We start from the raw sequence: 26970 nt of genomic DNA on the forward strand, positions 1-26970 counted from the left end.
ATACCTCATCGTCTCGGAAGATGGAATGTATTTTAAGGAACTGTAGGTAGCTAATAGCCAAACTAAGCAATTCATATTGATAAGATTTTGCACCAGGTTATACTTTTATAACATCAAAAAGTGAGAACTTTCCTAATAGATGGTTTGGCCACAGAGAATGCAGACAAAGACTTTTAGATTATCTTTATTTTATTGCACTCAACACAGAAAGATCTATCTGAAATATACGTAATAAATGATGACGTGGTACACCAATGAAGAAGAATGTTTCACTAACATCTGCAGTTTTGTATCCAAAACAAACTAAACTTTGAGTTTATCATACTGAGAAGTGTTCTATTTTCCATTTCACAATGTACTATATCAAAATTCTATATTTAGCAACTAGTTAACCAAAAAGATAATACCATGTTGAACTCCCATGTCTGTAATTTTCAAATGACCTCCACGAATCATTGCCTCATAATTTGGCCTTATGTCAACTAGTTCAAGGCCTTGAAGACCATATAATGGATGGGCATCAGTCTTCCCAGTGTCATCACATACAAATAATGTTCCTGTATCTTTCATTAAGGCACGATGGATCTGAAACAGGCAAAAACATGAAGCTAAGAAAATGACCATATCAGAGCTTGGCTAATTGACTGTACACACAGTATTCTAAAGATAAAAGCATACGATGGATACCAAGTCAAAAATTACAAGTAGACTTGTAAATATAGAAAGACTGCAATATTTATTGACTATCAGCCTAGATAGCTATGTAATAATGCTGCTATTGTTGTTAGTGTTATGCTCACACAACAGCAATCCTCTTACATAGTTAGATGGCATAGCACTTCATAAAAATTAAAAGAAATTTACCACTAAGAAACTTTACACACACACACACACACACACACACACACACACACACACACACACACACACCTGTACAGCTACATTATGCCAGTCAGGTGTTGAACATGTAATGCCCAGATTGCTTTCCAGCGGGTAGACTGAGATGAGCAGTTGTGTCAGTTGGTGTGAGGTGGGTGAAGGGAGAAAAAAAGGTGGGGACCAGGAGGGAAGTGGTAGGTGATTGGCTTGGACGGAGGCAACAGAACTGAAGATATGAATATGGGAGAGAGGGGTAGCAGGTGCATGGGATAGGAATGCGACACACAGGCACCATAGCCAGTGGGTTCATGCAGCACATGATGGCAATTATGTGGTTGTGTGGACTGGGAGGAGGCAACAGAACAAGGAAAAGGAGGGCTGTTGAGTAAATGTTGTGGTTGCGATGGGTTAGCTGAGATTGAAGCCAGAAGGACTATGGAAATGGAGGATGTGTTGTTAGGATAAGTTCCATCCACATAACTCCTGGAAAAAGGCATGGTTCACTTGCTCTGGCCTGGGATTATATTGGATGCTGAGGTGCATATGCTTCTTTGCAGTTGGTTCTTGGGGTGGTGAAAGGATATACTGTCCATGGGTAGCCAGGTTATATGGGAGCAACCTTTTAGTGTGGAAGGGGTGAAAGCTGTCTCAATGGAGGTACTGTAGATTGTTGAAGGTTGAACCCAGGAGGGTTATAGGAACATAAGACATACTGCAGGGGGAGTTCCCATTGTGGCTGGTTGCAGTACCCCCAATGAGAGAATCTCTACTCTTTAGACCTACACCTTCAGCCTATCGTCAACAACTTACCCTCCTTTACAAAAGATGCTAACCATTTCCTCCAATGACTCTCCAAAGTTCCTGTTCCTTTACCACGCAGTGCCCTGCTCATCACTATTAGCGTCACCTCTCTTTACAGTAACATCCCAAATGCTGATGGCCTAGCTGATAGTCAACACTGCCATTCCCAATGCACTATGCATTACAAACTGTATTACAAATCTACAACCTCCTTCCTAATCACCATAACCAACTACATCCTCAATCACAATTTCTTCTCCTTTGAAGGCATCATTTTCAAACAAATCCAGAGTACGGCAATGGGCACCTGCATGGCACCTTCCTACACCAACCTATTCATGGACCATCTAGAGGAATCCTACCTAACTGCTCAGAATCCCTTATCCCTCACCTGGTTCAGATTCACTGATGATGACATCTTCATGATCTGGATTGTGGATGAGGACACCCTACCTACGTCTGTCCAGATCCTTAACATCTTCTCTTATATTTGCTTCACCTGGTCCTCCTCAACCCAACTAGCCACCTTTCTTGATGCTGGCCTCCACATCAAACATGGCTACCTCTGTCAGTATCAAACCTACCAACCATTAACAATACCTCCAGTTTGAAAGCTGCCATCCATTACAAACCCCAGACTCCCTCCCATACAGAATAGTCACCCATGGCTGTCCCATCTATAGTGGCAAGAAGTCCTGCTCAAAATATGCCAAGGCTCTCACTGAGGCCTTCACAGACTGTAATTACCCTCCCAGCCTTGTGCAGAAACAGATCTCCTGTGCCTTATCTCTCCAGTCACTCCCCACCTCCAAAAGCCCCACTGTCCGGCCACAGAGGAGCACTCCTGTGTGACACAATATCCACAGGAGCCACTGGCTCACTTTCTCCATCTGGGTTTTGACTCATCTCATCATGCCCTTAAATGAGGAATGTCCTACCTACTATCCTCCCCAACCATCACACAGTGGTATTCTGCTGCCCACTGAACCTACACAATATCCTTGTCCATCCCTACACAACCCATGCTCCCAATCCCTTGCCTCAAGGTTCATATCCCTGTAATAAATCTAGATGCAAGACCTGCCTCATACTTCTAGCACAGGGCTACCTGTGAAACTAGTCGTGTGACCTATAAGCCAAGCTGCAACCATTGTGCTTCATTCTACGTGGACATGAGAACCAACATGCTGTCTTTCCACATCAGTGGCCACTGACAAACTGTGGCCAAGAAACAGTTGGAACACCCAATTACTAAGCACGCAGCCCAACACAACATTCTTCATTTTAATGACTGCTTCACAGCCTGTGCCATCTGGATCCTTCCTATTAAGACCAGCTTTTCTGAATTGCACAGGTGGGTACTCTCCCTGCACCATGTCCTATGTTCCTGTAACCCTTCTGGCCTCAACCTCCATTAGTCACTCTTCTTCACTAACCTATCCCCTTTCCCAATCCCCACTCCTCAGACACCTATTCCACAAGTGCACCCACAGTCTTTTCACTCCCCCCCCCCCCCCCCTCCCCCTTGCCATCTTACTTCCTGACTGCATCTAACTGCCCTGCCCTCTCTCCACCACGGTCTTCTGGCCGAAAGCTTATTTGTTTAGTAATCTTTTTGTCGTGCCTGTCTGTGACTCAACATCTCCATTACATGGTGAGTAGCAGTCTTTCCTTTTCATAATATTGCCAAGTCTTCATACACCACCCATTACAGAGTAGTGTCCCCTGTCCATTATCCCCCTTCCCTTCCAACCATACAGTATTATCATGCGTCAGATACTACTGAGGACCTGCACTGAAAGATTGATCGCCATCACATGTGTGTACGACATAGGTATGGTGTCCATTCTTTTGGGTATGCATGTCTGAAAGGGGAGACACCAAACCTATATAATAAGCACCAATGTTGAAAAAGACATTAGAAGAAAGGTTCTGAAACTTGTTGACATTTGATTAAAGCTACAGTAATCTCTCAAACAGAAGGCACATTTTTCACTTCTCATAGTCTGTTCTCTTACATCAGTAGTTTCCAATTTAGTCTGTGCACATTAACTTTCATTCTAAAACATTTCCAGCTTTTTTGTTTGTGTGTTATCTAATTGATAATTTATTAATTCTGCACATTATGTTTTCATTTCTGCAAAGCGTGTTCCCCTTTCTCAACCTCTTTAATTACTGTTGAAGTCTCTACTCATTAATACTCATGCTTTACTTATTTTTCTAACTGTGGTTAGCAGCTTACCATCTACTACTAGATTTGCATTCTCCCTCTACATTTTTCCTAGCACTGTGATTCATCATCAGCCATACTAACTGTCGATGTTTCCTTCTATGCTCATTTACACAATCTGTGTGAAATGAAAACAAGAACTGAAGAGGGGCAATGAAAATAAAACAAAAACTGTTTCAATGTCTACTGCTCCAACTGCTGAAATTATTGAAGACAGTTCTCATAACTGTAATTTTCACCACTAATCCTTTTTTCTGGCATCAAGAAAATTGCAACTCTGAAAGAGAAAAGTATCAGAATAACTGTGAGCAATATTATGCTTGCTCTAATTATTTGCAATGAACAAACCATATTTTATTACATATTATGAGCTCAAAGTAGACAGGTTTTCAATTACAAATTCCAAGGGCAGCCCTACAATTTGTACTCATAAATTGACTTTCATACTTGGTGATGATATGTTCACATAAAAAAAAAAAATATATAAATAAAAGCTTTATTGCGATCTTCACATTACATTTAAAAAAAGTTCTGTGACAAATGTTTGGATGAGCTAGTTCACAGGTCTATTGCAATGATGAATATAATATTGATAAACAAGGCAATGAGATGGTAAAAAAGGCACCACTTAATTAATAGTTTACCATGTCTGAGCCATAGAACAGAATTACACAGTGTTTTATAATTTTTCAGTGTTTTGTCATACATAGAATATAATAAACTTACCGTTGAATGCCATGACTGAGTAACACGGCGTGGCATTGTTGTCATGCCTTCCCAATGAAGATCAATAAATGGAACAATTTCTTTATCTTTAGAAAACATTGTCCTGGGTGTGCCCTCTTTTGCACTTGCATGTTTTAAGTTTCCTAAGGCAGTTACACACATCTGTGTAAATGCTGTAATAAAGATTTGTTTAAGTGGCAAGTACAAGTAATTACAGTAGAAAATTAGAAATATAAGATTACACACACACATCATACATTCATGCAATATTAATTCCAGTATTCAGTGCAACCTTCACTGATGTGGAACGTCCCAGTTATATGTCATAAAATACTTATTACAATCTGATATCAATGTGCTGTGTTAGAGAAAAATCATATGAGAATATGGGTAAGAGGAAAGGATTGAGAGACAATGCTGCTTTGTAGAATTTTGCACAAAGCATAATTCATCCATTGGTAACAGTTGAGTTAAGAACCATGAAATAAGGCTGCAAACATATACATTTTAAACTGAAGACATTTCCAAGGTCAGATGTGGAATTTGACCATAATTAATTGCAAAAAAATATAGGATATCAAGGAGAAGAGACATTGATAACTTGCAAGAACCAGTGGTTGTTAAGAGTTTCAAAGGGTGCATTAGGCAGCAACTGACTGAAACAGGAGGAAAGAATATAGTAGAAGCTGAATGGATAGCTTTAAGATATGAAACAGTGAAGGCAGCAGAGGATCAGACAAGTAAAAAGACAAGGCCTAGTAGAAATCCTTGGATATTAAAGAAGATATTGAATTTAATTGATGAAACGAGAAAATATAAAAATGCAGAAAATGAAGCAGGTAAAGTGAATACAGATATCTAAAAATGAGACTGGCGAGAAAGTGCAAAACGGCTATGCAGAAATGGCTAGAGAACAAACACAAGACTGCAGAAACATGTATGACTCGAGGAAAGATAGAGACTGCCTATAGGAAAATTAAAGTGGCCTTTTGAAAAAAGAGAAGTTACTGTATGAATATCAAGAGCTCAACTGAAAAACCTGTGCTAAGCAAAGAAGGGGACGCTGGAAGGTACGAAGAATGTAAAGAGGGGATACACAAGGGAAATGAACTTGAATGCAATATTACAGAAAGGGAAGAGGAAAATGAAATGAAATGTCGTGTGACGAGGGCCTCCCGTCGGGTAGACCGTTCGCCTGGTGCAAGTCTTTCGATTTGATGCCACTTCGGCGACTTGCGCGTCGATGGGGATGAAATGATGAGTCAGAACTACTAATATCCTTGGAAAAGCTACCCATGACATAATTATTCCACCTGGTGTGAAAGATGTATGAGACATGGGAAACAACCTCAGATTTCAAGAAGAATGTAATAATTACAATTTCAATAAAGGTAGATGCTGACAGCTGTAAATATTACCTATAAGTTCAGTAAGTCATGGATGCAAAATATTGAAATGAATTATTCACAGATGAATGGAAACAAACTAGCAGAAGCTGCTCTCAAGGACAATCAGTTTGGATTCCAGAAAAAGGTAGGAACTCATGTGGTGATACTGACCTCATAACACACTTTAAAAGGTAAGTTAAAGAAAGGAAAACTTATATTTACAGCATTTGTAAACTTAAAATTTTTTTTGGCAATATTACCTGGAATATTTTGAAATTCTGAAGGCAGTAAGGGTAAAATACAGATAATGAAAAAATATACACAGTTTGAATAGAAACCAAATGACAATTTTAAGATTAGAAGGGCATAAAAGAGAAACAGTGATTCAAAAATAAGTGATAATTAAATAGACACTCTAGCTGCAAACAGACATTGATGTACTTCATTGGGGATCTCCTGCTTACATGGCAGACGCTCTATCCATCTGAGCCACCAAGGGCACAGAGGATAGTGCACCTGCAGGGACTTATCCCTTGCACGCTCCCCGTGAGACCCACATTCCCAACATGTCCACACCACTATATTCGTAGTGCGCCTAATAGATGTTTGCCCATCATACTCATTACTCAAGGTAGATTAATGTACATCAACGCCTGTTTGCAACTAGGGTGTCCATTTAATTATCATTTCATTTCTAGCAAAGCTGCATGATCATCTACGGTAACTGTTCTTTCGGGAACAGATGCTACCATCACATATAGTAAAAAATAAGTGACACAGGATTGTAGCCTATTTCCAATGTTATTAAATCTGTAAATCAAGTGAGTAGTAAAAGAAATCAAAGAAAGCATTGGAGAAGGAATTTGTGTTCAGGGAGAAGTAATAAAAACTTTGAGGTTTCCAAGGACAATGTAATTGTGTCAAAGACAGCAAAGGATTTAGAAGATCAGTTGAATGGAATTGACAGTGTCTTGAAAAGATGATATAAGATGAACATCAAGAAGAGCAAAACAAAAGTAATGGAATGTAATGAAATTAAATCAAGTTATTGTGATGAAATTAGATTAGGAAATGAGAAACTAAAAGTAATAGACGAGTTCTGCTATTTCAGCAGTAAAATAACTGATGACAGCTAAAATGGAGAGGATATAAAATGTAGACTGGCAATGGTAAGAAAAGTATTTTTGAAGAAGATAAATTTCTTAGTAGCAACATAAATTTAACTATTAGAAGGTCTTTTCTACAGATATTTGTCTGGAGTGTAGCTTTGTATGGAAGTGAAACATGGATGATAAGAAGTTCAGGCAAGAATAGAAAAGAGGTCTTTGAAATGTGGTGCTACAGAAGAATTCTGTAGATTAGATGGGTAGATCATGTAGAAAATGTGGAAGTACTGAGTAGAATTGAGGAGGAACGAAATTTGACGCATAAGGGATCAGATTATAGGACACAATCTGGGGCATCACGGATGCATCAATTTAGTACTGGAGGGAAGTGTAGGTGGAGGGTTAAACTTGTAAGAGTTGTAGAGGGCGAGCACAAGATAAATGCTGTAAGCAGATTCAAATGGACGTAGGTTGCAGTAGCTATTCGGAGATGGTGAGGCTTGCACAGGATACTGTAACATGTAAAGCTGCAGCAAACCACTAATTAGACTGAAGACCATAACAACAACAACATGAATTTCAAATAGTCAGACCTGTCATTTGCTGGATCTTGAACTTGGATAATATCAAAAATTGGATACAACTGCATTTAAGAAAAAAATGAAATCTCCCAAGGAAATTTCTGGAAAATATTTTGTTCTTAGCAGTGCCAAATTTTTCACAATAATATTTTCTAAAACAAATGTTTTACCCACATCCCATGTATGTTATTTTATGGTGAATGATTATCAACAAAATGAAAAGCAAGTTGAACTTAGTTGCTGAAGCACGATACCAGCAAGACAATTCCATCAAATGTGCAACATACCAATTTCTGGATCCGCTACCATTACTCCACAATGAACAAGCATTTAACCATTCAATCTCTTTAAGTTTTCTGTGCAGCACTGCCAAGTTTAGGTTTCTAAAGAAGTTGTTCATTATATTAAGAAATAGTACAGCACAAGAACAAAGATTTTATGAGTTATTGGAGCAGAACTATCATTTGGTAATGAATCCTTATCAAAGGTAATTACGCATCTTTGAACATAAAAACACATTAATTTTAACAATGACAACAGCAATCAGTGTGAAGAAAAAAGTATGACTACACAAATTTCAATCAAACATGTAGAGGGATGAACATGTGAGCACCACAACATCAATGGACACTTAGAGATGCATGTTACATGCCTGGTAAGTTTCACAAAATCAAAATGGTTAAAATAAGGCCTCCAGGACATGAAAATTAATAACAAATTAGCTGTGTAACTATTACAGCAACTAAAAAACATAATCTGCAAGAAATGATGAAACATCTATTAATAACCAAAACGAGCATAATTTCAAAGTTAGGACAACTTTTCCAAATGCTTTAAGCATTATTCCGTTATCCCAGTGCACGAAAGTTAAAAAATATTAAGCTGAAATTTATGGCTAACAGTTTTAAAAATAATTTGCAAAGTATTACCACAATTAAGTTTTGAGGCTTCTAGAAAGAGAAATTAGTAATTATTCCAATAAAATGTAATTAATGCTAGACTAAAAATAATTCAAATGACTCCAATAAGTATTAGAACAGTTATGTATTTTAATGTTAAGGCCTAATTTACATTTTAAATAGACACACACACAAAAACTGCATGCAACTTACCAGCCTGGTTTTTCTTGAAACTTTCCAGTCCTGTAGGAGAACAGTTTTTGCACACAAATACGTAGTTCATCATGAAAGGCACAAGCTTTCCAAGCTGAAGACCTATACATGACTCGTGGTACCAATGTAAGCAGCTGGCACACAGCAGTTCTACAATGTTTAGGTTACGCTCCTTGCCACTTTACAGAAAGACAAAAGAAACATAACAATGTTTTGAAACGTTTTAAAAGTTCCACATGTTCTATTTGATCCAGTGACCTACCAGTAACAACAACCTTTCCTCTCTGGCCGCTGCTTGGAGGCTGTTTTATTTCCATTCTTCCCCTCCCCTACAGGTTTCAATATTGTTGTTCGTGCAGCATCACTGTCTCCAGTTCCCACAGTCATCTGTTTATTTTTCTGTGCCATTTCCTCTTGGGGAGGACCATTCTCCTTAGCATTAGTGCTTTCTTCTTCATTTGATTCACTACAAGTTTGAAAACAAAATATTTGACTATGGAACAACTTTAGCTAGTAACAATAGAAATTTGTAGCTAGGAGACAACAGTTCCAGGAAACTTACGTCAAAACCATTCACCTCATTTGCAAAGTTACACATAATGGAAATAATACTATACTGTCCCAATAACAAAAGGACAAGAAATTTCTTGTTGTGACATATTAATAAATGGCTGTTTGTCTGTCCTCGAACTTAAGTGAAGACATGTTTCATCAAAACTGATTGACACACACACACACACACACACACACACACACACACACACACACACACACACACACCTGCATTCACTACTTCCATGACTCAAAAAATCTATGTGCATCATTTTCCATTAGGCTGCACAGAAGCCCTGTTGTTTTTGCCTTCTGATGAATCACACGAACATGTACGAAGTAAACTACTTGTTCACTGCCACCTAGATTGTGATGAAACTTGTCTTAATGTATGGATACACTGCAATGTCAAAACAACGGCACACTAATAGGACGTAAGAAATAGTTCCTTTATTAGGATATAAGAAATAATTAATTAGTAATGTGAGCAGTCTCATTTCTTTTGTACCATTAGTACACTAAAAGGGCAAGTGCTCATATCTTTCTAAATGGGTGAGAAGATGATGGAACCACTTTCCTGAAGATACAGAATGCAATGTACAGTGTATGAATTACATGACTGCATTTAGGTTATTAATATATTGTCAATGTAATAGATTTCATGTTGAATACAGGTGTAAACAACAATATGTCATGACTGTGCTGAAGGATGATTTACGGAAACCTTGTGCAACGTAAATTTGAATGAAATTGTTTTTCTGTTTGGCCAACAGTTTAATCACTAATTAATGTCAAAGCTTTTGTTTATTTGAGTAGTCTTTGGAAACTGCATATGGATGGAACTAGCAGCCACAAGCAGAAGTCAGAACTTGCAGCCACAAATGACACTTCTTAGTTAATATATACAATACGTGGCAGGTATGTAAATGAAAACTTATACCATGATCTCTTTGGTAAATAGTGAAATTACAAGCAGACAATGGGTGTCAGTACAGTGGTGAAGAACCAGTACTGTCAATAAACACACACAAAATTAGGAAAAACTCTCCTAGCTTTTGGAACTGTTCATTCCTACTTAAGGGAGAAATGAAATCAGGGGAGATTAAACAGGAGAGCCAGATTAGTCACTCCCATGTGAAGATGATGAAGGGAGATTTCACAGCATATGTGTCCCTTTCAAAATGGAATTTAGTGAACTGCCTCTTCTTTTCTAATCTTCCCCAACCTGTCTCTCCTTCCATTTTGTTTCCTTAATTGAATTTTTATCTTGTTCACAAACTGCAGAAACTTCTAAACATTCCACACCAATTAAGGCCATATAAGCATGGTCTTTTCGGAATGCACGCCTGACCAAAAAGCGATTCTAGTGGCTGGAGTCTAAGGTTTTTGTTAATCACACCTTTTGCATTCTTTTGTTGATATTTCCATAGAAACTTTCATTCCCTAACACATATGCATTATATCTAAACGAGCAGTAAAATATCAGTTTTCACAGATTTAGCTATAAAATTTTTTTAATATAAGGAAATATTTTCTTAAATATTTTCATCCCCTAATACATCCCCTTAGGGGCTGAATTTCCAAAAACAAAGAAACAAGTATTTTTTTTTTACTTCTAACAGAGGAGCAAAATACAAATTTTCACAAATTTAGCTTTGAAAATGTGTTCATATTGAAATGATTTCATGAAACTTTTCAGGCTTTATTTTGCTCCCTTACAGGGTTCAATTTCCAAAAACATTGAAATGTGTATTATTCTATTTCTAACAGAGAAGTCAAATACCAATTTTCATATATATAGCTTTAAAAATGCTTTAGTAGTCCTTTAACAATGATTTATTTTTTTTAAAACTTTCGTCCAATATTTTTTTACCCCTCTTCATGGTTGAATTTACAAAAATGCTGAAACTTTTTTTTTCTGACTGAGAAACCAAACACCAATTTTCATAGTTACAGCTTCAAAACTATCTTAGTAGCAACATTTTTCAAAAAATCTTTCATCCCCGGTTTCACCCACTTAGCTGTTTGGGCTGAATGATGATGAGTCAATGAATCAGTCTAGTCCTTATTTAGCCTCTTAAGGGTTGAAACAACGAAACAAATGTTTTTTTTTTTAATTTCTAACCAAGAAGCCAACTACCAATGTTCATAAATTTAGCTTTAAAACGCTTTCACAATTGAATATTTTCATTATAAATTTCATCATATATTTCACCCCCTTAGGGCCTGAATTTCCAAAAACAGTACGATGAGTATTTTGTTTTACTTCTAAAAGAGAAGCCAAATACAAATTTTCATTCATTCATTCATACATACATAAACATTTGCTCCATAGATCATGAATATGATATTTTGTAATGATGTGGAATGTGTCACTTTAATATGAGTTTTCTTTATTTTTTTTTCCCCCTCCATATCTAAAAATTCATCTGTTGAATAGAAGGAGTCATCATTCACAAATTCTTTTAACAAATTTGCTTTTAAATGTAGGTTGGCTCTATGTCAGACCATTAATGCTGTTTGGCAAATGACCAAAGATTTTTGTGGCACATAATTCAGCCCTTTCTGTGCCAAAGTCAGATTTAACCCGGAATAGTGAAGATCATCTTTCTTCTAGAGTTGTAGCTATGCATTTTGCTGTATTTTTGAAGTGGGATGAACTATTAGTAACAAATTTCATAAGAGAATACATGTATCGCAAAGATAGTGTGAATATCTCGAGTTCCTTAAATAAATGTCTGCAAGGTGATCACGGGTGGCCTCCAGCTATTATTCTGATTACATGCTTATGTGCAATGAATACTTTTCCTCTTAATGATGAATTACCCCAAAATATTATGTTGTATGAAAGCAGTGAATGAAAATAGGCTTAGTAGGCTAATTTATTGATATGTTTAGCACCAAAATTTTCAATAACCCTAATAACATAAGTAGCTGGACCTAGCAGCAGATCATTGATGTGTTTCTTCCAATTCAGTTCCTCATCAACACACATGCAGAAATTTTGAATATTCTGCCTTAGCAACAGACTTCAGTTCATAGTCATTATTTGTCAATAGTGTTATGCCATTTACTGTACAGAATTGTATATGGTGTATTTTCTCAAAATTTAGTGAGAATCCACGAATCCATTTACAGAGAAGCACCTAATAATTTTCTAAAAGACATTATTTACAATTTCCTCAGCTGATTCTTGTTTGTTGTGTCTGGTTACTATACTTGTATCATCAGCAAAAATTAACTAACTTGGCATCATATGAATATAGAGTGGCAAGTCATTGATATGTATTACAACAGTAAGGGGTCCAAGACTGAACCCTGTGGGATACCATTCTTGATACCTCCACAGTTAGAGGACTGTTAATTTCAACCTTCTGCGTTCTTCCAGTTACATATTAATTAAATCATCTGTGCACTATCCCTCTCATAACCAGAGCTGAGGAAGCTCAGCAGTTAGCTCGACTCCACACACTGCGGGCTCAAGAATACGGTCGCCGAAGATATGACGCAAGCCACCGTCCTGTTGTCTACCAGCCTGGTGACCTCGTCTGGATCTTCACTCATGTTTGGAAGGTTGGTCTCTCTGAGAATCTCCTCAGAACCTTATAAGGTTGTAAGACAGTTGCCTAATGTTACTTATGAAGTTGCAGATTTCGACCCTGACACTAGACGACGAAAGATCAGAGATATGGTCCATGTCCTTCGAATGAAGCCCTATAATGATCCTGCAACCCAGGGTAAATTTGAAGCTCCAGTGACAGGCAACAAGCAGAAAGGTGATGAAGAGTGTAGCGGCAAGGAAAGTTCTAAGAAGATCACCGCCAGGGCAAACATTAGTCATCGGGAGTTGGAGCACACAGGACCGATGACTCGTTCCCGAACTACGAGGATGTACACCAAGATGCTGTTCTCTTAAGGAGGGAGCAATGTCACAGAAGCAGCTGAGTAGCACAGTCATTGTAGTGTAGTGGTTATGATAGCAGACTGTTGCATTGAGGGTCACAAGTTCAAAACTCACCTGAACTGTAAAATTTTAATTTCTCACCTGGACTGTACAATTTTCATTTCTACATTTGTTTCAAGTACATTCTAGAAGTATCCACAAACATCAAGAATCGTTGTACAGGAATGTTCTGTAACTGTATATATACCGTATGTGTTCTGGTCGGAGGCAGTTCGCTCCACGCTCCTGTATGTGCAAGTGCTGGATAAACCTTTGTCAAGTGAAATTAGTGTTAGGCATTCAGCTAATTACACCTTCTTCTACGTGACAATATTATGAAAAGGGTAGATTACTACTAACTGTACAGATGACATGATGCGATGCAGACATGCACAATGAAAAGACTGTTACACATGAGCTTTCAGCCATAGCCTTCTTCACACACACACACACACACACACACACACACACACACACACACAAAAAAAAAACCACCATCTCTGATCACTCCACCTGGAGCGCAACTGACAGGGACAACAATCCAAACTGGGTCATTGAGGAGGAAGGGCAGCAGGTTATGGATGAGGAAAAAGGAATCAGCACTGCCTGGCAGAGCATGGACGGAGTAGAGGTAGCAGGACAGAGCTGCCAGGTGCGGTACTGGGAGACTGTGGGGGATGGAGGAGTGGACAGGGAATGAGGAGTGGAAAGGAGAAGATCAGAAAAGGAGAAAGACCAGTGGGTGCACTGGCAGAGAGCAGCGCACAATGAAGGTGACGGTATTGTGTCCCAGGTACAAACAGCCAAATTGAAAGTCGGAATTAATTACAACTTAGAAAATTTATTCTGTAATCAAGGTGAAACATAACTCAGCGTAATCACTCGTGTTGATGTCTGTAGCCAAATTTCATCTCTGGTAAACACTATCACAGTAACATAGTCGCGACTGAGAGGAGACTTGCTCCATACTCCAGGAGGCCCACCATACGACTCCCTTTCTGGGCCATGACAATGTGTCTTAATCATGTGGGGCTGCATCCTGATTGACTCCAAAGGTACGACTGCTGCCTATCTTGCAGTCCCCCACTGTGAGCACTTTGAAGCATGCTGCACTGCTGCCACTGGAGAGTTCACACATGGTGTTCAAGTAGGCGGTGGCCATGACTTACGTGCAGTGACCACGCTTTATGAAAGCACAGCACAACAGAGGTGATGTGAACTGGGAGGAGGTGATAGGCAGAGGGGCCAAAAATTGTTAGGTGAAAGGTGTGGAGGCAGTCAGTTACCATAAATTGAAGACGCGATGATTTTGGGAGCAGAGAATGTGTCGTAAGGATAACCCTCCCATCTGTGCAGTGCAGAAAACATGGTGATAGTGGGTAGGATCCATGAGGCCTGGATTGTGAAGCTGCCACTGACATCAAGTATGATTTGTTCAACTGCTTGTTGTGCTATGGAGTGGTTCACTTTGCTCTCGGCCACAGTCTGGCAGTGGCCATTCATCCTGGTGGACAGCTGGTTGGCAGTCGTACCAATATCCAAAGCCGAGCAATGATTTCAGCAGAACTGGTATACAACATGGTTGTTTTCACTGGTGGCCTGGCCTCTGATCAAGTAGGATAAGCCTGTGACAGGACTGGAATAGCAGGTGCTAGATGAGTGGACTGGGCAGGCCCTGGATCTTCCACAGGGATATGATCCCTATGGCAAATGGTTGTGATTTGGAGTGGAAATGGGACTGGGAGTTGCAAAGTGATGGGATACTATATTGTGGGGGTTGGATGGGCAATGAAACACCATTTTAGGAGAGGTGGGAAGGATCTTCGGTACAACTTCCCTAATTTCAAGGCATGATGATGGATAACTAAAGCCCTTGTGAAGGATGTGGTTCAGCTGTTCCAGTCCAGGTTGGTAAAGGATGACAAAGGGGTTGCTCCTCTGTAGTTAGTTCTTGGTGGTGGTGGTGGGAGGACTGGGGAGGAAGGGGTGTAGGGATATGGTACGGGAAGTCTGTTTGTCAATTAGGTCTTGGGGGGGGGGGGAGGGAGGGGGAGTGCCTATCCATGAAGGCCTTTGTGAGACCTTCAGCATGCTGGGCAAGGGAGCTCCCATCACTACAGATACAATGTATGATGGGACTTTTTGCTGTCGCTGGGATGGCAGCTGTCAAAATGCCGGTACTGTTAGAGGTTGGTGGGTTTAAAGTGGACAGAAAGGTATGGATGCATCCATCAGAGAGGGGGAGTTAACATCCAGGAAGGCAAACCAAGTGAAGTAGATGGGAGAGAGGTGATGAAGTTGTAAAGGAATGAGGATAGGGTGTCCTGGCCCTGAGTCCAGATCAGGAAGATATCATCAGTGAACCCAAAAACAGACCAGGGGTTTGGGGGTTTAGGGAGGCTAGGAAGGCTTCCTTTATATAGTCCCTAAACAGACTGGCATAGGAGAGTGCCATGCGGGTGTCCTTGGTGGTGCCTCAGATTTGTTTGTATACCTGCCCTTCAAAGTAGTAGTAATTGTGTGTTAGGATATAGTTAGTACGGTGTATGAGAAAAGAGGTGGTGGGTTTGGAGTTTGAAGGACACAGAGAGATACTGTTCAACAGCAGCAATGCCAAGGGCATGAGAACTGTCCATGTGTAGGGTAGTGGGGTCAACAGTGACGAACAGGATCCAGGAGGTAAAGAGATGGGGATGGTGGAAAGTCGGTGAAGGAGGTGGTTTGTATCTTTGGTGTGGGAGGTTAAATTTCAGGCAATAGGTTGGAGGTATTGGTCGATGACAGCTGAAATTCTTTTAGCAGGAACACAATAACCACCAACAATGGGGCATCCAGGATTGTTGAATTTGTGGATTTTGGGAAACATATAGAAGGTGGGGTATCACAGGGATGAGGAGGAAAATGGATTCAGGGGAGAGGTTCTGGGAAGGGCCTAAGGCTTTATGCAGGAATTTATGCTGGATCTAGAGCCCCACCCCCTCCCCCTCTACCACCAGCTTTTTTTTTAAATTGTGCAGATAGGTGTTATTATAGCACATTCTCCACTCCTGAAATCATACTAGCCTCAACCTGTGATAATATACTGTTTCCACACCTTCCACCCAATAGGTTCTGCCCCCTCCATCCTATTACCTCCACCCAACTCACATCCCCTCACCCTTACTGTGCACAGTTCTCTGCAAATGCAACCAGCCATTCTTTTTCCCTTCCCTGCTCCTCTACATTTTTCTCCCCATTCCCCACTCCTCTCCCACCCCTACTAGTTACTGCAAACTCTGCCAGTCACTGGTCTTCTCTCTGACTTAACATGTCCTGTTTACAGTGAGCAGAAATCTTATCATTCTCATAATACAGAAGATAAGCTGAGGCAGTATTAGAATAAGGAAAAAAAGCATACATATGAACAGAAAGAAGTAGCAATAGGGAATAAAGGTGAAAGGAAAAAGAAGAAAGTCCAGATTAGATTAAATTTACTTTTAGCTCACAGATCTCTAGTGAGGAGATTCTCAAGGACATAGAGCACATCATAAAACAAGAATATACAATATAGGAGAGGGAGTTGGAAAATAAGTTTCCCTTGTCAACTGTGGGCAGAGTTGTGTGATACGGGCAAAAGATGATACAGCAGGTGAACATGCACCGATACACGTAGAGGTCGACCGCGAGTAAGCAGATGGCGCTGTCGCAGTGCCTGCGCAAAGCAGAGGCCAGCCACTCAGTCTTTTCCTGGAGCGGAGTTGTGGTCAAAGGTAGAAGTGAAAGCTGTTATCCACTATGAATGGGCACGTGGAGTATCAGGCACAGAAATTCATAACCACCTTGTTGAGGTGTATGGGTCAGGTGTGATGTTGAGACAAATGGTGTGGAGATGGTGCTAGCAATTCAGTGATGGACATCACCAAGTACAGGACATACCGAGACCTGGACGGACACATACGGCCACTACAGATGCACATGTCAGGAAGGTGGATGACATGACTAAAGCGAAACGGCGTACCACTATCGATGGAGTAGCGGTAGAACTTGGAATTGAACATGAGCAAGCTCACAAGATCATCCATGACATTCTTCAATACAGGAAGGTGTCAGCACGATAGGTGCCCCACCAACTGACCCCAACACACATGGAACAACCCATGGCATTCAGCCTGGAACAGCTTGTGCGTTACCATCTAGCAATGACCTTCTGCTTCGGATTGTGACAGGGGATGAAATGTGGGTCCACCATTACACACCCAAATCAAAGGCCGCATCGATGGAGTGGAAACATCCGTCATCACCCGTCCAAAAGAAGTTCAAAAGCCCTCCGTCTGCAGGTAAAGTGCTACTCACCGTTTTCTGGGACGCCAAAGGAGTTTTGCTGCTGGAATTTCTGGAGGATGCAACCATCAATGCTGTACAGTACTGTGCCACTCTGTCGAAACTGAAAGAGGTGATTCAGAAAAAGCAGCCTGGCCTTCTCAGATCTGGAGTTTTGCTGTTAGATGACAATGCGAGACTACACACGGTGACGGCAACACAAAACCATGTGGCAATTCTTGGTTGGGAGAGCCTACGCCACCTGCCTTACAGTCCGGATCTCACACCAAGTGACTTCCATCTGTTTCCTGCTTCGAAGAAGACTCTCGGCAGAAGGCGCTTTGGCAGCAGTGCTGACGTCAAACAAGCCGTTCAACAATTTTTCTGTACGCAACGCCTTGATTTTTTCCTGGAAGGCTTTTTGAAGCTTATAAAGTGGTATGACAAATGTCTCAATGTACTTGGAAATTATGTAGAGAAATAAAGATATGTCTTATCTTTAATGTCTCATCCTTTTTTTTTTCTTTCACACACAACTCTGACCACAGTCAACAAGGGAAACTTATTTTCCAACTTCCCCATGTATATATTTACAACAAAAAAGAGATATGCTTGTTTTAATATCCTTGCCAAGTTACAGTTAGCAACTGATAGGTGCCACCAGAGGCATGAGCGATGTATCACATTGACCCGGCTGCTAGCAGCATGAAGTTTTTCCAGTGGCTGCAAGTCAGTCTTTAATAGTATAGAACATAAGCACTTAAAAATTTCGCCTTGGTGCTACCTGGATATTGACCTGGCTGTGGGCTTCGACTACCTGGTTACCATTACTGGCATTCCTTCTGTGTTCAGCTTACAACAAATTTGGCTTTGTTTATGGATTACATGTTCATATTAGGAGTGGACATAAAAGATAAAAGTGGTGATTAGGTCTTACCCCATCATGTTTACAGTGGCACATTCACACAGTGCCAGTGTTATGGATCCTAAGTTTCTGGAATTTGGGAAGCAGCAGCTCCACTCACAACAGCAACAGTCTGCAGCTCAAGAGGAGAAGTACAAACCTCTGATGTCATTGCAACAGCAACAGCACACACAACATCAGGACGCACTCATGCAGATTGTAACACAGCAGCATCAATAACACGATTTCATAGACACAGCTCCCTTCAAGAGCCTTCAGAAGGGAGGAAAGTCTACCTCTGCCATTTTGAACTGTACTGTTTTGCTTATTGCATTTCTGATGGGCACCAAAGTGCATTGCACACCTTCTAGTTGTCATTTACACAAAGTAGTGCAGAAATTTTAACCACTCAAGAACAACAGTGAATTGTCTTTCAATGAATTCTGAGCTCTATTAACCAAATACTATGGTCAGCAGATGCATCTTGTTGCAGTTAGGCTACAGATTAATCAGTGTTGTAAACAACATGAACAGTCTTACACAGCTTGGGCTGCTGACTTGCAAGATCTCACATTCAAGTGCAATTTTATATATGTGGAGTCACTGATTTGAAATGGGACTTTATTCCTTGCCCCTGACATGGAGGTCAGAGCTGAAGCTTTAGCCACGTCTAATCCTAGTTTTGGTGCTGTGCTTAAAATTGCTAAGTTTAAGTTGAGCATGCCTTTACAAATGAGGTTCAAGTTGCTCACATAGTTAACTGCTGTCGCAAGCAGTGGTCACCTGATAATTCCAACCCATCATCCAGTGTTTCTGCCTCTAAAGTCTCACCTGGGTTTATGGGTATCCAGATCGCCACTGTCTTGTAAGAACTTAAATACACCATTCTGCTGCCTCCCCCCCCCCCCCTTCCTAGCACTGAGTGACTTTTTTTTTTACGTTAATTGGGTATGTCGGAAACATGCTCCTTCCTCAGTGTTGCAATGTATTTCATGCAAGTCCAAGCACCTTCAGTACTATTCTGACTGTGGCAATGGGCATCCAGAAGCAGATGTCCGTATCGTGCAGTGGACTTTAGGGTCTGTAGCAAACAGGGACACATCACGGTAGCATGCCAATAAGCAGCCCATTGACCACGTACACAGGACATGATGACGGTACAGCAGTCGATAATGTTACCTCTGCATAGCACGCAGCTTCCTTGCTGCTGCAAAAGTTCACTTTGAACTTAGGCTCTTTGGCCAATCTGTGGAATTCCACATGTACACCAGTGCTGCCATGTCTTTAATCAATGAGGATATGTATTGGTGGATTTCTTTGAATCCTTCTGCTATGCCAAAATGTTTCACAGCTTGTCTGCTTCCATTTGTGGTGCATGAGGCTGTTGAGGGGGAACTCACACAGTTTCAGGACCATGGCATTATCTCCCCAGTTCCACTAGTCAATGATTGGTTTTTTAATGACCACCAAGGGCATCAAACAGTTTGTTATGTATGTGGGGTGATTTTAACTTCACTATAGATCCCCAGTCTGACACATCCCTATCCACTGTCATGTGAAGTGGATTTCTTAATTAAACCATCAGGAGGCCATCATTTTTTGAAGACAGATTTAAAGGATGCTTATCTCCAACTGCTGTTCATTGATGCTTCACATTTGTTGTTATTTTTAAATATGCTGTTCTGCTTGTAGCAGGTCAATCGTCTACTATTTGTGGTTGGAAATGCACCAACGATTTTTCAGAAGTACTTGGGACAACTGATTCAAGGCCTTCCTTACTTTGTTAATTATTGGGATGACATTAATGTTGCATACTTGATGCATGTGGAACATCACATGTATTTTGAATCTCTTTTTAAATAATTCCACAAAAATGGTTTACACTGTAGTTGGAGAAGTGCAGTTTTTTCCTCCCTACCATCAAATATGTGGGGGCAAATTCCTAGTGGGGGCAAATATGCATCACATATCCACGCCTGACCAAATCGAAGCAATCATAAAGATGTTGGTTGCTACAAACCAGGTGCTGTCATTTCTGTGTAAAATAACATACTATACCAAGTCTATTCTTCAAGTGGTGCAGATTGCACATACCTTCAATCAACTGTGTGAGAAGGGCGTCAAATTTGTGTGGTCGGCTGCCTGTCAACAGGCTTTTCAGCAGCTTAAGAATGGTCTCAAGGTGGCTCCATTTCTGATACCATACACATCAGACCCAACATGTATTCATAACTCTTAAGGCATGCTTTTTAAAGTGCATATTTACTGGAGATTTTTTCTTGTTTTGGTCCATACTACCTTCCCAAAAACACAGAAATCAAAGAGCCTAAAGTAAAAGAGATGTGTTTCACAGTATTGAATAGGAACAAGAGCTGACCATATTATATATACACTGAAGTGCCAAAGAAACTGGTATAGGCACTTGTATTCAAATACTGAGATATGTACACAGGCAGAATACGACACTGTGGTCGATATTGCCTATATAAGCCAAAAAGTGCCTAGCGCAGTTGTTATGTCAGTTATTGCTTCTACAATGGCAGGTTATCAAGATTTAAGTGAGTTTGAAGGGGATGTTATAGTCAGTGAGTGATAGGACACAGCATCTCTGAGGTAGCAATGAAGTGGGGATTTTCTCATACCACCATTTTATGAGTACACCGTGAATATCAGGCATCCAGTAAAACATCAAATCTCCAACTTTGCTGCACCTGGAAATAGATCCTGCAAGAACGGGATGAACGACGACTGAAGAGAATCATTCAATGGGATAGAAGTGCAACACTTCTGCAAACTACTGTAGATTTGATTGCTGCGCCATCAACAAGTGGCAGCATGCAAAACATTCAACGAAACATCAACGATATGGGCTTTTGGAGCTGAAGGCCCAAAACCTTGACAACTGCACTACACAAAGCTTTATGCCTCGCCTGGGCCTGTCAACACTGACATTGGACTGTTGATGACTGAAAACATGTTGCCTGGTCATTTCAAATAGCATCAAGTGGATGGGCGTGTACGGGTATGGGGACAACCTCATGAAACCATGGACCCTGAATATCAGCAGGGGACCATTAAAGCTGGTGAAGACTCTGTAGCGATGTGAGGTATGAGCAGATGGAGTGATATGGAACCGCTGATATGTGTAGATATGACTCTGACAGGTGGCACATATGTAAACATCTGTCTGATCACCTGCATCCATTCATGCCCGCTGTGCATTCCGACAGACCTGGGCAATTCTATCAGGACAATGTTACACCCAACATGTCCAGAATTGCTACAGAGTGGCGTCAGCAACACTATTCCGAGTTGAAACACTTCCACTGGCCACCAAACTTCCCAGACACAACATTACTGGCCACCAAACTCCTCAGACACGAACATTATTGAACATATCTGGGATGTCTTGCAATGTACAGTTCAGAAGATATCTCCACCCCCTCGTACTCTTACAGATTTATGGACAGCCCTGCAGGATTTATGGTGTCAAATCCCTCCAGCACTACTTCAGACATTAGTCGAATCCATGCCACAACATGTTGTGGCACTTCTGCATGCTCGCGGGAGCTCTACATGATATTAGGCAGGTATGCCAGTTTCTTTGGCTCTTTAGTGTATTTATTTATTTACTTGTGCTAACCATTTCATCTCAGAGTAGAACTTGCAACCTATGTCCTCATTATTTTCTGGATGTATTCCAATCTCTGTCTTCTTCTATAATTTCTACCACCTACAGCTTCCTCTAGTACCATGGAAATAATTCTCTGATATTTTTAACAGATGTCATATCATCCTGACCCTTCTTCTTGTCAGTGTTTTCCATACATTCCTTTACTCACCGATTCTGCAGAGAACCTCCTCATTTCTTAACATACCAGTCCACCTAATTTTCAACATTTTCCTGCAGTGCCACATTTGAAATGCTTTGATTCTTTTCTGTTATGGTTTTCCCACAGTCCATGTTTCACTACTATGCAATGGTGTGCTCCAAACCCACATTCTTAGAAATTTCTTCCTCAAATTAAGGCCTACATTTGATACTAGTACACTTCTCAGCAAGGAATGCCTTTTTTGCCTGTGCTAGTCTGCTTATTATGTCCTCCTTGCTCTGTCTGTCATGGGTTATTTTGCTGCCTAGATAGCACAGTTCCTTCACTACATCTAATTTGTGATCACCAAGTATAATCTTTTTCTCCTTTCTACTACTTCTCATTAGTTTCATCTTTCTTTGATTTATAATCAGTTCATATTCTGTACTCATTAGACTCTCACTCCATTCAACAGATCTTGTAATTCTTCTTCACTTTTGCTGAGGGTAGCAATGTCACCAGCAAATCTTTTCATGGATATTCTTCTACCTTGGATTTTAATCTCTCTCTTGAACCTTTGCTTTATTTCTGTCATTACTTCTTTGATGTATATACTGAACACTAGTGGTGAAAGAATATGTCCCTGCCTTGCACCCTTTTTAATCTGAGCACTTCGTTCTTGGTCTTCCATTCTTACTGGTCCCTCTTGGTTCTTATACATATTGTGTATTACCCATCTTTCTCTATACCTTACAACTATTTTTCTCAGAATTTCGGACCTTTTGCACCATCTTACAATGTCAAACACTTTTTCCAGGAGCCTCTGAATAGGTTTGATTTATCTTCAGTTTTGCTTCCATTGTTGTTGTTGTTGTTGTGGTCTTCAGTCCTGAGACTGGTTTGATGCAGCTCTCCATGCTACTCTATCCTGTGCAAGCTTCTTCATCTCCCAGTACCTACTGCAACCTATATCCTTCTGAATCTGCTTGGTGTATTCATCTCTTGGTCTCCCTCTATGATTTTTACCCTCCACGCTGCCCTCCAGTACTAAATTGGTGATCCCTTGGTGCCTCAGAACATGTCCTACCAACGGGTCACTTCTTCTTGTCAAGTTGTGCCACAAACTCCTCTTCTCCCCAATTCTATTCAATACCTCCTCATTAGTTATGTGATCTACCCAACTAATCTTCAGCATTCTTCTGTAGCACCACATTTCAAAAGCTTCTATTCTCTTCTTGTCTAAACTATTTATCGTCCATGTTTCACTTCCATACATGGCTACATTTCATACAAATACTTCCAGAAACGACTTCCTGACACTTAAATCTATACTTGATGTTAACAAATTTCTCTTCTTCAGAAACGCTTTCCTTGCCACTGCCAGTCTACATTTTATATCCTCTCTACTTCGACCATCATCAGTTATTTTGCTCCCAAAATAGCAAAACTCCTTTACTACTTTAAGTGTCTCATTTCCTAATCTAATACCCTCAGCATCACCTGACTTAATTCGACTACATTCCATTATCCTCGTTTTGCTTTTGTTGATGTTCATCTTATATCCTTCTTTCAAGACACTATCCATTCCATTCAACTGCTCTTCCAAGTCCTTTGCTGTCTCTGACAGAATTACAATGTCATCGGCGAACCTCAAAGTTTTTATTTCTGCTCCATGGATTTTAATTCCTACGCCGAATTTTTCTTTTGTTTCCTTCACTGCTTGCTCAATATACAGATTGAATAACATCAGGGAGAGGCTACAACCCTGTCTCACTCCCTTCCCAACCACTGCTTTCCTTTCATGCCCCTCAACTCTTATAACTGCCATTTGGTTTCTGTACAAATTGTAAATAGCCTTTCGCTCCCTGTATTTTGCCCCCGCCACCTTCAGAATTTGAAAGAGAGTATTCCAGTCAACATTGTCAAAAGCTTTCTCTAAGTCTACAAATGCTAGAAACGTTGGTTTGCCTTTCCTTAATCTAGCTTCTAAGATAAGTCATAGGGTAAGTATTTCCTCACGTGTTCCAATATTTCTATGGAATCCAAACTGATCTCCCCCGAGGTCGGCTTCTACTAGTTTTTTCATTATCATCTGGAATGTCATAACTGCCTATTTGGTGCCTTTACCTTTCCTGAACTCAAACTGATCATCATCTAATAGATCCTCAGTTTTCTTTGCCATTCTTACCATTTCCCTCAATGATTTTAGACATTCCGATGAAACGTCATCTACCCCTTCTGCCTTATTTGCTCTTAAGTCTTCCAAAGCACTTTTCAATTATGTTTCTAATAATTAATCCCTTACCTCTTCCCTATCAACTCCCACTTCTTCTTCTATGATTTCATCAGAGAAGGCCTCCCCCTCATAGACACCTTAAGTGTACGCCGCCCACCAATCTGCTCCCTCCTCTAAATTTAACAGTGGAATCCCCATTGCACTCTTAGTGTCACCATACTTGCTTTTAACTTCACTGATGGATGCTTTGAGTTTTCTACAAGCTGAGTCAGTCCTTCTGACAACCATTTATTTTTCAATTCCTTCACATTTTTCATGCACCCATTTTGCCTTACCCTCTCTGCACTTCCTGTTTATTTCATCCCTGAGTTATTTGTATCTCTGTATTCCTGAACTTCCCTGAACATTTTTGTGCGGCCTTCTCTTGTCGGTCAACTGAAGTATTTTTTTCTGTTACCCACAGTTTTCTCACAGTTGCCTGACTTGTACCTATGTTTTTCCTTCCAACTTGTGATTGTTTTTGAGAGCTCTTCATTATCACAGTATCTACAGCCTCAGAGAACTTCAGCCATACCTCTTCAATCCTTTGTATCGCTGTATACCAGTTTTTTATGCATTGGTTCTTCTGGATTAGTTGCTTAAATTTCAGCCTACTCTTCATCATTACTAAACTGTGATCTGAGTCTATATCTGCTCCTGGGAAAGCCTTACAATCCAACATCTGTTTCTGGAATCTTTGTCTGACCATGATGTAATATAACTGAAATATCCCATATCTCGTGGCCTTTCCCAAGTATAGCTCCTCCTCTTGTATTTAGTATAACTAGCTGAAATTTATTGTAGAATTCAATTAGTTTTTCTCCACTCTTATTCCTAGTACCAAGCCCATATTCCACATAACCCTTTCTTCTAACTGTTTCACTACAACCACTTTCCAGCCCCCATAACTATTAGCTTTTCATCCCCCTCCACGTACTGAATTACTCAATCGATATCCTTATATACTTTGTCTATATCTTCGTCTTCTCTTCAGCATGTATATGCTTGTACTACTGTTGTCATTGTTGGTTTGCTGTTGTTTCTGATGAAAACAACCCTATCACTGAACTGTCAACAGTAAATCACTCTCTGCCCTACCTTTCAATTCATAATGAATCCTGCTTCCATTACACGATTCTCTGCTGCTGTTGATATTCATCTGACCAGAAATCCTTGTCATCTTTCCAGTTCACTTCACTGACCCCAATTATATCAAGATTGAACCTCAGCATTTCCCTTTTTAAGAGTTCCTAGCTTTCCTACCATGTTCAAACTTCTCACACTCCATGCTCTGACTCACAGAAAGTTATACCTTCGTTTGTCGTTCAGTCTTTTTCTCATGGTCACTTCCCCCTTTGCAGCCCCCCCCCCCCCCTCCGGAGATCCAAATGTGGGACTAATCCAGAATCGTTTGCCAATGGAGAGATCATCATTAAATTTTTTTAACTGCGGGCCACACATCCTATGGATACATATTATGTCTTTAATACAATGGGTTTCCAGTGCCTTCAGCATCCTCAGCCTTTGACGATTGCTGATTCTTCCACTTTTTAGGGGCAGTTTTCCACTCCAAGAGTAAGAGAGTGCCCTGAACCTCCATCTACTTCTCTGCCCTCTCTGACAAGGCCGCTGGTGGAGTGAGAGTGAATTCTTTTGCCAGAAATCTTCAGCCACCATTGCTGATGAAATATTTAAGCAGTGGTGTCATTCAAATGTGGGACCAAGAACATTTTGATTACTAGTCAAAGACAGTACCTCTAGACTACTGGTGCATGGCTGCATAGTTCTTAAGGTAAGCAGTTTAGAGCCCAAGTTTACAAGACTTTTTTTTCCGCCCATACTACCACCTCTGAAAATTGCCTATCCTACAGTTTTATTAACAACAGTACTAGTACATGTATTCCACGGTCAGATTATCAGAATGATTTTCACTTGTAACTTCAACTCAGTCTTTTTTGGATCAGGGTCTCTTAACTCATATTGATACATTTAACCTTCTCCATCCCCGAAAGTTTGTAACATCATCACGGAATCACCCCAAATACAGGGTGTAACTTAATTCTGTTTACAGACTCTGAAGACGGGTTCCATACACCAAAACAAGAAAAAAAATGTCCAGTACACATGGACTTTAAAATGCTTACCTTAAGAGCTATGATCACTTAATCAACAGCAGAGATGTACTTCACAGTAGCAAAGATGAACAAGTGCTAATAGTTCTTAAGGCTTGCATTTTAGACCCCATGTTTAGTGGACATTATCTATTTGTTTTTGTCCGCACCACCTCCTCCCAAAATGTGGAAAGCAAAGAGCTTGCAGTAGAAGTAATGTGTTCTGCAGTTTCAAATGAACAAGTGTTCAT

At 40.3% G+C, this 26970-nt stretch overlaps 1 protein-coding gene across 4 annotated transcripts in view; it reads right to left on the reverse strand.

The window, feature by feature from the left end:
- The window catches only part of LOC124620972 (set1/Ash2 histone methyltransferase complex subunit ASH2-like), a 119385-nt gene that overhangs the window by 44449 nt on the left and 47966 nt on the right, over nucleotides 1-26970 (reverse strand). For all 4 annotated transcript variants that reach the window (XM_047147107.1, XM_047147109.1, XM_047147108.1 and 1 more), the window contains exons 2-5: nucleotides 9086-9289; nucleotides 8824-9002; nucleotides 4637-4809; nucleotides 408-585 (exon numbers count right to left, since the gene is read on the reverse strand). In XM_047147107.1, the coding sequence (XP_047003063.1) occupies nucleotides 408-585; nucleotides 4637-4809; nucleotides 8824-9002; nucleotides 9086-9289 (734 nt within the window). The remainder of the gene's footprint in view (nucleotides 1-407; nucleotides 586-4636; nucleotides 4810-8823; nucleotides 9003-9085; nucleotides 9290-26970) is intronic.

Source organism: Schistocerca americana, chromosome 1 (assembly GCF_021461395.2).
Source record: "Schistocerca americana isolate TAMUIC-IGC-003095 chromosome 1, iqSchAmer2.1, whole genome shotgun sequence".
NCBI classification, from domain to species: Eukaryota; Metazoa; Arthropoda; class Insecta; order Orthoptera; family Acrididae; genus Schistocerca; species Schistocerca americana.